Below are 12803 nucleotides of genomic sequence, written 5' to 3' on the forward strand. Positions count from 1 at the left end.
AACTGAGGCTGGGGAAGGGACCGGACTCACCCCAGATGACATGGCTAGTGAGAGGCTGGTTCAAACCCAGTAAGCATGTTGCTCTCTGCCAAGCACGCCTGTTCCCTCCACTGCGCCCCGCTACAAGAGAGGGGCCCAGTGTGGCCCTTCCGGAGACGGTGCTCTGCCCTGTCGTGTTTGCCTTTTCTCATTTCTCTCTCTTCCTTGCCCCCTGCCAGAGGGTCTGGGCCCTAGGCTTTGGGGGCTTCTGGCTCCAGCCCTTCCTGGTGTTCATCCCTTGAGAACCAGGGGCAACATGCAGGGGGCACCTGGCCTGGGGGCAGATCTCTTTCCTCCCTTTCCGGTGAGGGAGGCTGTGGAAGGCTGTGGAATCCTTCGTGTCTTTCCCAGTGGAGTTGGCTGGGGGTCTGTCCCTTCCACATGGGGACTTGCAGCCCGTCCTGCTGCGGGGAGGTAGGGAGAGGTGGGGTAGGACACCATCCAGAAGGACACCCCCTTCCCATCCTGTGCACTTGCAGAGAGTATACCACCTGCAAGCTGACCTCATGTGCAGCAACTGTAAACTCAGCGTGGGGGCCACTGCGTGTGCGGGACCTCACGCCCCACCTGCCAGGTGAGGGCTTCAGAAGGTCAAGTCACTCGCTAAGTAGTGGCAAAATCAAAATTCAGAAACATCCAGCATCTGACTTGAGTCCAGGCTTTTTCTCCGTCAGGAGGTTCTTTGCTGCTGAAGTTCCCCAAGGAGGGGAACACTGGGCTCGGGAACTCGGCTAAAAGGGCTGGGGGGCTTAAACCCCTTTGGAAGGCTGTCTCTCCCTTACAGCACCCCCAGTGCCCTCTGAACCCCACTGTGTCATCTCCCTGGGGTTTGGACATCCATCAGGCATTTACTGCCTGCTAGCTGCTCTCTGCCAACCTGAGCCAGGTGCTGGCAAAAAGAGATTTCTGGAAGCAGCTTGGACATTGTCCCTTCTGGAAGGGACTGGGGCACTGGGAAGGTTGCCCCTGGGGAAGAAGGAGGGTCACAGCTCTGTCCTGGCTCCTCTTTCAGCTCCTCTGCTCTTCTCTTAGCTTCCACTGATCCTCTTCCCCCTACCAACCCCTCCCACCCCCCCCAAGGGAAATGGGACATTCTTAGAATTCTTAAGGGCTCACACAAGCCCTGATTCTCTGCCACTTCCTCTCTCTGTTGGGGAGTGGGGTGGGGTTCAGTAAAGCCAGAGGCCAGGGGCAGTGTAACCCCTTCGTGGCTGGACCACGTGAAGCTGGATTCTGGGCACCGAGGCTCCTTTGGGGGCAGCTGCTGAGCAGAAGTGTGGCTGAGCCCGGAGGCTGGTGTGGGTGGCAGGGACTGATGCTTACTCACGTCTCTTCCTAAGACTCTAGTAGCCTAGAATTCAGTGAGCATTGGGAGTTGGCGAAAGAAGTCAGAGGCTTGTCCTTGTTTTCTCTGCAATTTCTCAGCCTAGTGCCAGAGTCCCAGCTTAGCTGTTCTACCCTCTTCTGGGGAGGGTGCAGCAAGTGGGGGTGGGGACTCCTGCAGGTGTTGGGGTCTCCAGGGAAGGCAGAAGATGAAGCAGCTCTTCCCAGATGCTGCTTCCCAACTGCCCAGGCAGAGAGGTTCCTATCTCTCTCCTGGCCCCTGGCCAGAGAAGCAGGTTGGCCCCTCGTTCCCCCAGCCTTTACAGCCCTAGCCTCTGCCCGGCCCCATTGACCTTTGGCCCAGCTGGGATGTTATCTAGGGAGGACTCTGAATGAGAGCGGAAGCCTCCTTGGATGTGTGGCCCCGCTGTGTCTCACTTCAGCCGGGAGTGAGGAGAGTCGCACCTTGCCCGAGGCACTCACACTCCCTTAACCTGGGCTTCTGCTGAGCAGTCGGTCTGGGCCCGCAAACCTGACCTGGTGAGTCCAGAAGGAGCCGGATGTAGTAGGCCTGGCCTGCAGGGAGTACCCTCTGGACCTGTCCGAGCTTCAGGTTCTCCCCGGTTACGAATTCCTCCCCAGGGATGCGGGCCCCTAGACCAAAGAGGATGAGCCCCTGCCACGTGCCAGGCCCTGTGCTGACGTCCCCTCTCATTCCCTCCTGTTCCCTTTCTGCCTCTGGCCCCATCTTCCCAGTGGCATTCAGGTTCCTGAATCTTGGGGTTTCCCAGGGTGTAGCTGTGCCCCCACTCCCCTCCTGGCCTTGCTTTGTAGACCTCAGGCCTGGCTTCCTTCCTTCTCAGCAGTACCTCCTGCTCCAGACCCAGAGGGGCTGGTGATCTCTCCCGGCACGTTGCCAGGGAGTTGGACCCCCTCGGTGGGGGAGGGTGTGAGTTTGGTTGTGCAGGGAGGCTTCTGTGGTGTGCCTATTTCTGGCCAGTCCCTGAGCCAGCATCTGGCAGAGGGGTGGTCAAGAGAGAAGAAGGCTGTCTGTCATTCCCCAGTGGCTTCTCAAGACTGAGATTTTAAAATGTTCTAGAAAGTGACTGTTAAGTAGCAAAAAGGCCTCTTCTATTTCTCTTCTTGCACCAGACTTGTTTTGGGGTTAGGCAGCAGAGAGAACAGGCTAGAGCTCCCAGCCAGCCTGCTGGGCGGTCATGGACCCCCACAAACATGCCCTTAAACACACGCCTGGTGCGTATCCAGACACACGCTTGGATGTGGGGCTGGGGAGAAATGCCAAGGAGTCAGACTGAATGGGCGTGTGTGTGTTCCCAGCTCCCAGGCACAGCCACCCAGGCGTTGCTGTGACATGGTTAGAGGTGTGTCTTTCTGCTTGTGTACAATGGCTGGTGGTGTAAGAACCACCGTCAACGTGAAACTTCCAGGTAGGTGGGGTGAGCCTCCTTGCTCCCTTGGTTAGAGGAATATTTTATGCCCTCGATTATTTGTTTTGTAAACTACGTTTTGTGAAAGTGGAGCTGATGTGTCCACATGCACAAACCTGCGCCTTTGTCTCCATGCAAATAGTCTAGGAGTGTGGAGGTCAGGGGTGGGGTGGGGGTGGGGAGAAATGGGCCCGTTCCCTCCTCCTTGGGGGCCAGGAGTTAATGGAGGCTGCGCACCCCAGGCAGAGATTCAGGCCAGGGGAACCAGCTTTTGGGGGTATCAAGTGTGGGGGTGGATGTAGACTGGGGAAAGTAGGGGGGACATTCAGATGCACCTTCCCCCTCTTCACTGAATACAGATTTCCAGATCCATCCTTCAGTTTCCTTGAGCTGTGTGGTGGGGGGCTGAGGACGGTGGAGATGGCCCAGGCTCCGGAGAACGAGGGACTATCATCCTGCTCCTTCCCTCAGGTCTCAGAGTGTGGGGTGGGGTCTGTGCTGGTGGGATTGGGGGCTCAAAGTGTCTCTGGATTCTAGCGAACTGTCTCGAATCCCAGCTACTCTTAGGGTTGGGGCGTTGGTGGGTAAATCCAGGACTGGGGCCTGGAGCTTTCCCACTTCCCTCTTTCCTGCCTCTGATTGGGAACAGTGGGATCAGATGTCCCAGGGAGCGGATATTGTGCCAGGAGTGGGAGTGAGAGGGGCGTGTGTGATGTGTGTTTGGGATGGAGGAGGCAGGCTCAACAGGGCATCCACAGTGGCCAGATGCACGGCCCCCAATACCACCACTCTCATCCCTAAAGCCTTACAAGCAGAGATGTCGGGGCCTCAAGGAACCTCAGAGATCACTTTGTTTCCTAATGCCCCATTTTAGAGATGAGGAAACCAAGGCCCAGTGTTTGCATGCCTTACCCAACTTGGCAGAATCACTTCTTTTTATGTACTGCCATCAGGGACGGGTACCAGCTTTGATTTTTCATCTTGTCTCCAACGCCTGAGGGCTGGTAAGTTCTTCTTCATGTCTGGCCTTGATCTTTCTGGCTGCTCATTTTTTTCCTCTGGTCAAACAATGCTTCCTTGTTGCTTCCTATCCCCACCATTTCAGCTCCTCAGGCCTGGGGGACGGGTGAGAAACTGGGTTAGAAAGGAGCCCCCCCCCCCCACCCACATGGGCAGTGTTCCCAGCAGGGGAATCAGCAGCTCCTTCCAGAGGCAGGATGTAGGGGCTATTTTTTTTTCTTTTGGTAAAACCAAAGGCTCCTTGTTGCTTTTGTTGATGTATTTTTGTTCCTCCCTGAACAAAAAGCTGTGGTTTTTGAAGGGGTCCAAGGCTGGAAGGGGCAAGGTTGCTTGTAGAAAGGGGGAGCTGGGCTTTCAGGATCTCTGGTCTATTCTGGTCCTGGCTCTCCCTCTGGAATGCGGCGGAGGGCAGGAGCGGAGTGGGGCTGTGCCCTGCAAGCTGTCCCTGTCACCAATGTGTCTGTAGCAGGGGCCTCGCAGCTTCTCAGCATCCTCCCTGTCCTTCTAGTTCTTCTGAACAAGAAGGTGACTCAGAGGTCCTTAGGGCAAACCTCAGAGAGGCAGAGGACCCTTCTGCATCCATGTGGGTCATTATCTACACTCTTGAGACACTTGGCTTTAGAAAAGTTTTAGGGAGTAGGTGGCTTCTGATTGCCTGCCTTCTGACCCCCAGAGGGTCTCTCATAATGACCAAGCGTGGGAACTGGTTGGGGTTGAAAGATAAAGTTCTTTGTTCGCCATGCACCCCGCCAAGCACCTCTTTCCCCAGAGCTCTGAGAGCTAGCCGTGTGGACTGGGGTCCATCTGAGAGAGATGTCAGCCTGCCCTTAGATGGCCGGGCACTTGGGGGGAGGGGGAGTGCACTGGGCGAGGTCTTTGTACTTGACACTGAGCATCAGTTTCTTTATCTGTAAAATGGGCACAATGAGAATGCCTGCCTTTCCTAACCCAAAGCCTTGTGGCAGATTTCAAGGGAGAGTGGGCACAGGATACCACAGGGCACACACCAAATCAAGGCACTTGATGTGCCCGTAAATTCTCCCAGAGGCCTCAGCTGCTGCAGCCGCGCTGCCTGATTGCCCTGCGGGTCCCTGTTCTTTCCCTCATGGCTGCTAGATCCCTTCCCCTGCTCCCCCACCTCCAGGCTGCCCGTCCTAGTGGACTTGGACCGTCTCCATGCCTCTCTCTTCCCCAGAGCAGCTGATCCTGCAGTCAGAGGTGGGGAGGGGCGTCAGTGGAGGGCCCACTGCCTGGGGTAATGAACAAGGGGCTGGGTGCAGCCGGGCCCACGGAAGGGACAAAGAACAGCTCTGCTCTGCACCCAGCTTCAGGTAGGGTTGGGACACCCAGTTCTTCCCACCATGCCCCCCACGCCCGTTACCTCACCGTGGCCCAGGCTATTGGTGGGTTGGGGTCCCAGCTGGGGTGGTAACCCCTGGGCGGCCTCCGCGCCCTGCACTGGCTTTCGCGCACATCCATTCATCCCAACTGGGATCTGAGGGTAATGGGTGGGGGGAGCTTCAGCCTGAGGACAGAGAGGGAGGGAAAAAGTAGAATTCCCAGCAGTGGTCTCTGGAAGGTCAGAGCAGTTGCAGCCCTTCTTGGAAGGCAGTCGTGTGGGTGAGGGAAGGGCACAGCACCCATGTTTGTGCGTCCTCCCCCCTGAAACACACCCGAGTCACCTGTCCTCCTCACTGACACTGTCTGCAAGGATCCTGCATTCACAGCCTCCTGGTTTTGCCCTCGTGGGCTCCTCGGCAGCTGAGGACAGCCTGGCTGTCTGCGCCTCTCCCCCCACCCCCACAGACTCTGTGTCTGCCCTGCTCTGCTGCTCTCCAGCCTGGAGCTGAGGATGGGGTTGCTATGGGAACCTGAAGCGCAGTGAGCAGGGGAAGGGAAAAGGCACGGCTGGCTCTCCAGGGCCTGGGGCTGTGGGGAGGGGACAGGTTGGACCCGGCAAGAGGAAGAGATAACTGCCTGCCTTCCTCTGGTCCAGGGTTGGGGTCCAGGAGGTGGGCTAAGAGATTGGAGGTTCTGGAGCGCCTCTTGAATCTAGTTAATCTGATGCAGGATTAAAATCTCCCCTCCCCCCCTTCCCGCTAGATTAAGCTGCATGAACATCTAGGCTGGTCTCCCCTTCCGTTCTGACGGATTGGTGTTTGGCCATGGGGGGGCTGAGATCTGGGGGTCATGGTGGCTCCACGGAGAAGGTGAAACACCTCACAGTCCCATCCAGAAGCACTCGCTGCATATTGGGGGGGTCTCCCGATACCGTTCTGGTGCAGTGGTGGAGACGGGGACCGGCTGGCCCCCGTGTCTCGGAGCCGTGCATCGCTGTGGAGGGCCCGTGTCTGCATCCCGCGGGTGTGGACACTGTAGGAGCCTCGGAACTGCACGTCAGCCGCCCGCGTCGGGCTGTCCTTGGGCCACCGGAACTGGCACTCCATTTTAACCTCATACATTCAGGCAAATGGGAAAAGCCCAGGTTTGCGGACTGGCTGCGGAGCGCGTGTGTTTGCCGAGCCTGCCCGCCACCCTTCCCCACCAAATGCTAAGCAGCACCATCTCAGAACGGGCCAGAGCTGCCCGGAAGGTCTTCCCCTCGGTCCGCCTGCTTCAGGACCTCACCTCCCTCCTCTGCCACCGATGCTCTCCTCACCACACCCCCCCACCCCGTGACACCTTGGGAAGGGCTCTGATTTGGTGGGAGGGCCATCTCTGAAGCCTTCCCTCCCAGGACCTCGGGGCCAGCCAGTTCTGCTAGAGATCCTAACTTGGATCCCTCCTGCCGTTCTCTTTCTAATCTCCAGAAGCAGACTCCCAGTGGACCCTCCCTTTTTCTGGAGCTGCTGAGGAATTTTGAACGGAGCACCTCAGCTGTGGGTGGCCCTGGCCTCCTGCAGCTGGGCCAAGCCTGGGGCCTGGACCCGTAGCCTTAGCCCTGCATTCATCCCCAGGCCATTTCTGTTGCCAGCTGTAGGCACCTGTGTTTACTTTTCCTCTCCCTCTGCTGGGGGAGCTGAGGGCCCCAGCCGAGCCCACCTGGGAGGCAGGACCCAGGTGGGGCAGTGGAGGCTGGGGGAGGGGCACAGCTGGAATCGCCTAGGTCCAGGACCCTGGAACCAGCCCAGGAGGAAAAAGGATTTGCTGAAGTCACCCAGTGAGTCAGCGGCAGGGCCAGAGCCCAGCACTGTGTCCATTGTAGTCACCCCTTCCCCCACCCTGGTTTAGTTCTGCAAACCCCAGTCCTACCCTTCACAAGTGGTGGCTGCGGGGGAAGTCACGTGTTCACAGGTAGCTCTGGCTCAGGGTGGTGCCCGCAAGAACCTCCCAGCTTTGGTGAGCACACAGTAGGAGGGCAGCTCATTTCGGGCTCTAGGGCATGTCGGCCAGGCCAGCCGGGGTGGAACATGCCTGGAAGGCGGCGCTCCATCTCTTACCTGAGGACAGCCTGTGACTTGGGGATCTGCAGGTGGTCACGGTTGTGGTGAGGTGTGGTCACCCAGGGCTGCAAATGGCCAGACCTCAGCTCCTGCTCAGAGAGGCCACTCGCCAGCCCCTGAAATATTTGGAGCCCATGTGGACCCGCAACCATTTCACATTCCAGCACATTCCCACAAACCAGTGACTCAGGGCTTCCTCTCCTTTAGCAGGGTTGCTGGGGGCCTTTGGGATGACCCAGTGGGACATAGGAGACTGGAGTTCTTGTCTTGGCCCAGCTTCAGTGCCTGGTGGGACATTCATTTATCCATCACACGTTTGTTGAACACCAGGTTCTGTTCTGAGGAGTTTGGGATAAATCAATGGACAAAAGAGACCAGAAACACCTCACCTCATGGAGAAGTAGAGAGGATAAGAAACCAATGTGATAAATGAGTTAATTATGAAATCAGCTAAGTGCTAAGTGCCTGGCACCACAACACTGTTTCCTCCTCTGAGAAATGAGGGGACACAACCACATGATCGTGGCGGTCCCTGTGGGCCTCGCTCTGAGGGCTGCCCTGGCTCCTGCTACCTCCAGTCCGGCCCCCTTTCTGGGGAGCAGCCTCCTGGTCTGTCTTGTGTCTGGAGATGGGAGGGTTTGGTTCAGGATGCTGGGCCCTGGGGAGATTGGGTACAAATTTATATGCCACCATTTACTGGCCCTGTGACTTGGCCACAGTGTTTAACCTGTCTGAGCCTCAGTTCTCCCTTCTGTCAAAGCAGGAAAATAGGGCGTTTGTGGGGATTTGATGAACTAAGACGCTGGGCAAACATCAAGCTTTTGTTAAAGTGTTATCTGTCACTTGAGGGCCTCAAGCTGATTTTCTGACGTCAAGCTGATCTCTCACCTACTTCCAGTTAAGTTAGACCTTGTTAGCCCTTCGAAACACTACTCTGGATGTGTGCATTTTCTCTCTCACCACCTCCTCCAGGAAGCCCCCCCAGATATGCGTGTCCCATTCCCCTTTACTACTTTTTTTTTAAGTTGTTATTTTAATCACCCGATGCTCATCACGACAAATGCACTTCTTAGTCCCCATCACCTTCCCCCCCCCCATAACCCTCAGTTTGTTCTCTAGAGTTAAGAGTCTGTTTCTTGGTTTCTCTCTCTCTTTTTTTCCCTTTGCTCGTCTGTTTTGTTTCCATTCCCCTTTACTTTTATCTCCACATCCCTCCTGCCCTTCCTCTGCTTGGTTGGTGTCTGTTTCTGCCTTTAGCTGAACGCTTTGTTCTGGCCCGTGCCCATTTTCTTTCTCCCCAGTCTGGCAGGGCTATCCCGGGTGGCCCAGGCCTCTCCACCCCCCTCCCCGCCCCGCACGCTAGATTCTAAGGCATGGATTATTTCCAAACAAGGGTCATCTGAAACCCTCAGACACTGTCCCCAGGGCCTCCCGTTGGCTCAGGACAGTTCTCCATGGCAGGCCAGCCCCTCAGGCCTAATGCGTCTTCCTAGCTTGGCCCTGGCCAAGTCTGAGACATGGTTGCCTCCTCTCAGCCAAGGCTGGTGCACATCGTGGTCCTACTGCTGGGCAGGGCAGGGGCTGCCCACGGGTAAGAGGAAGTTTCCAGGAGAGTCAGGCCTGTGAGAAGCGCAAAGATTCCCGCCCCTTCCCCAGAATGACGTCCGCCCTTTTTTCTGTCCTGCAGACACTACCCCAAGCAGTCCTTCACCATGGTGGCTGACACCCCGGAAAACCTCCGCCTCAAGCAACAGAGCGAGCTCCAGAGTCAGGTGAGGGGGCGGGGTGGGCCCTGTGGCCTGGCAGGGAGGGAGGGCTGTTGTAACCCCTGGATTTGGCAAGGGCTCCTTCCCCCTTCCCCCTGTGGTTACTCAGCGAGGCCAAGGTCCTGAAATCCTGGCACTTGCCCTGTCTCCCTGCCCCCACCCCTGCGCCTGGTTACTTCATATTTCCTGACTTTGTCAAAGGAGTGGAGGAAGTGGGTTCGAGAGGTATCTCTGCTCCAGGAATCTCTTGTGGGGCCTCTAAAGCCTGCCTCCTCCAGGAAGCTGTTCCTTTCTCCCTCCTCTCCACTCCCACCCCACCCTCAAAGGAGGGGACTCACCTCCCCAGGCTCAGGCCAGTCTGAGGTCAATCCACCCTTTATGGCCATGTCTCCGAAGCTCCTCCACTCTGCAGAGGGCAGGCTGCGAAGGGGGCCTCGCCCTGGGGGCCTGTCCGACTTGTCTCCTTGGGCCTGATTTTTCTGGAGCACTTGCTTTGTGGGGAGTGGTGCATGCCGCTGTAGTGGGGAGGAGATGGGTTCCTGCCCCAGGCACGACTCAGTCTTTAGGGGACAGTGAGGAATAAGCAAAGAATCCAGAGCCCTGAGCCCCAAACAGGTCACTGTGCCTGGAGATCTGGGAGGGCTTCTGGGACCAGCCTGGCCTAGACTGGGGGCGCTGGGGTAGGGTGGGGTGGGGCTTCTGCAAAGACCCCTTGAGGGACTTAGCCGAGTGGGCAGGGTGCCCAGGGCTGGGGAAAGTGTTGCAGAGGACCCCCCTCGGGCCACAGAGGGGGATCTCTCCTGATCCCTCTGGAGTGGGGTTCCTGCTGTCTGACGTTAACATGACCTCTCTGGGTCCCTGTCTCCCAGGAGGTCCTGTGAAGGAGAACCAGCCCTGTGCTCTCTAGTGTCCTCTCATTGACTTCTGGCAGCCGTGAGGGTGTTGTTTCTCCCGTGGTACAGATGAGGAAACAGGCCCAGAGACATGAGGGGACTTGCTAAGGTCATATGGGGTAGTAGTAGGGGCAGGAACACTATTAACTGCTCTCATCTTGAGCGCCTAATGCCCTGGGCATCTAAGTGCCCTCAGTTCACGAGCCTGTGCAGTTGGCAGGATCACCCCCACTCTAGGGAAGAGGGAAGGGATGCCCCCGACTTGGAAGGCCGGTTTGTCTAATTCTGAGACTTGTGTTCTTTCCAGAGTTCCACCCAGCTCCCTCAGGAGAACTTATCTCTGCCTTGATAATAAACACGGTAGTTCCTGGTGCTGGTGAGAACTTTTATAGCTTAGCAAGCGCTCTTAGTTACTTTCACCTCATTCATCCTTGACCCCGCTCTGGGGGCCATCAGATGAGGGAACTGAGGCTTTGCCTGTTGACACGCACAGTGAATGAAGTTTCAGGATCTGGACTCTGGTTTTTCCACTCCCGAGTACGGTGACCTTGACCATGTGCAGTCCTGGTGAGGTGTGAGGTGCAGGCCTCCTGCGTGCCCCACAGCAGCCGGGAGCAAGTAGGGGAAGCTGGTTTTTCCCTCGGCGGCAGCTTACAGCTGCTAGGCCGGATGCTGACCCTGCTGGGCGTGAAACCCACAGTTTGGGGGGAGCCGGTATGGATACCGGACCTCTGCCCCCTGAGGGAGGCAGTGGTCCAGCTGGCAGGGAGAGGGGCTGAGGCAGCCCTGGGGCCTGGGCCTGGTCTGCACAGGGAAGATATTGGCCAGACCCTAGCTAGCTGACGACTTTCCCGGGACCCCCCATCCTGGAGAGGGCCCCCTGGGGCCAGAGGTGGAGGGGGCTTCGAGGGGCATGCAGGCCACAGCATCCAGGGCGACCTGTACTCACCCCACAGCTTGAGAGGGGCAGTCAGAACCCCAAGTGGTGGGGGCCCCATCAGGGGGACCCAGAAGAAGAGGTGTAGGGAGGAGACGTCAGGTGCAGCTCCCCGAGGTGCGGGAGTGTGTGCACACACTCAGGCAGAGGCAGGGGCAGACACACACACACACACACACACACACACACACACACACACAGCGCCCTACTCTCAGGAGGAGAAATTCAAACCCTGTTAATTCCCTTAGCTTTTGTCAGTCCCACAAAAGCGGGCTTGTAGCCCTTTTTGCCCCTGGAACCAGATCCCTGAGGGGCGGGGTCTGGAGGAGGAAGCCGCCGGGCTCAGGCTCCCCAGGTCCCTCTGCCCCACCTCGGCTCAGCTCACTACTCCCCTCCCCGGAGCCTGGCCTGCTGCTCGCCTCCCGGCCCCTGGGGCCCCTGTCTCTCAGGCAGGCTGAGGAAGTGATGAGGATGGCAGTCATCCTCCATGAGGTCCTCACCGAGGGCCAGGCCCTGACCTCACAGAATCCTTGCAACCACCTGATGAAGGAGAGATTTTTTTTTTTTTTTTAATTTTATTATGTTAGTCACCATACAATACATCATTGGTTTTTGATGTGGTGATCCACGATCCATTGTTTTCGTATAACACCCAGTGCTCCATGCAGTACGTGCCCTCCTTAATACCCATCACCAGGCTAACCAATCCCCCTCCTCCCTCCCCTCTAAAACCTTGTTTGTTTCTCAGAGTGAAGGAGAGATTTTTTTTAATCCCCATTGTACAGAGGGGGACACAGGTTTAGAGAGGCCTGCCACTTGCCCAGAGCCCAGTGACAGAGGCAGATTTCAAGCCCTTTGCTCTTGCCAGTTGCGTACCTGATGCGGCCGGCAGCCAGCCGTAAGCTCTCACCCACGGGATGCACAGTTACCGATGCGGGGTGGGGAGGAGAGTGTGAGTGTGTGTGTGTGTTGGAACGCAGATTCCTAGGCCCCACCCAGGGGGTTTCTGGTTGGCAATTCTGGGCAGTGCCCAGGAATCTGCATTTTTTTTTAAAAGATTTTTCTTTATTTAATAGAGAGAGAGAGACAGCGAGAGAGGAAACACAAGTGGGAGAGGGAGAAGCAGGCTTCCCGCTGAGCAGGGAGCCCGATGCGGGGCTCGATCCCAGCACCCTGGGATCATGACCTGAGCTGAAGGCAGTCACTTAAGCGACTGAGCCACCCCAGGCGCCCCAGGAATCTGCATTTTGACTCCCCTGGTGATTCTCATGAGCCTTTTGGACTTACTTTGCGAGACTTAGAGCCAGGCTTGGGGGGCAGGCAAGAAGCTGGGTGGAACTGACCTGAGCTCACCTTGCTTCTGCTCTGGGGGTGGGGGGGCGCGTCATGGAGTCAGGGCTCTGCTGCACTGAGGATACCGCTCTAACCTGAGTCTGGCTCCTGGGGCCTGGCAGCTGGGGTAGGCAGAGGGTGGAGGCCAGGGCCCTGCCTTCTTTGCAAGCCTGGGTCTGTCTTCCTTCTCCCTCGCCCCCAGCTCTGTGGTCTGAGCCTGGCCGCTTTCCTCTCACAGCTTTTTTCCTCCCCGGTAAAATGGGGACAGCATAGCCCTGTTGCCTGGAGGTTGGGGGCTGGGCTGATGCGCTGAGGTTTGGAAGGGCTGAGTGGGCCTGGCCGGGGGTGGTGACAGGTTCTGGTTCCTGTGGCTGCTGTGGGGGCAGGGCCGGCTAGAGCAGCCTGTGGCTGGCAGGAAGGGAAGTGGGAGCCCCTGCCTCCGGTGCCCCACCCCCCACCAGGGTGTCGCTTGGTCTCTTGCCAGGGCCCCTTCCTGGCCTGCATGCGTGTGTCTCAGCCCTCCTCAGTCTCTGGAAGCTGCCAGTGCTAGTTCAACTTTATTTGCTTTCCTGTGTCTAGATTGGTTCCCAAAGTGGTACTTT

General features: G+C 57.5%; 1 protein-coding gene across 1 annotated transcript in view; it reads left to right on the forward strand.

Annotated features, from left to right (window-relative positions):
• Nucleotides 1-12803, forward strand: part of LASP1 (LIM and SH3 protein 1) — a 39314-nt gene that overhangs the window by 7586 nt on the left and 18925 nt on the right. The window contains exon 3 of the mRNA XM_078065657.1: nt 8961-9045. Coding sequence (XP_077921783.1) covers nt 8961-9045 — 85 coding nt within the window. The remainder of the gene's footprint in view (nt 1-8960; nt 9046-12803) is intronic.

Source organism: Halichoerus grypus, chromosome 2 (genome assembly GCF_964656455.1).
Source record: "Halichoerus grypus chromosome 2, mHalGry1.hap1.1, whole genome shotgun sequence".
Classification (NCBI taxonomy): Eukaryota; Metazoa; Chordata; class Mammalia; order Carnivora; family Phocidae; genus Halichoerus; species Halichoerus grypus.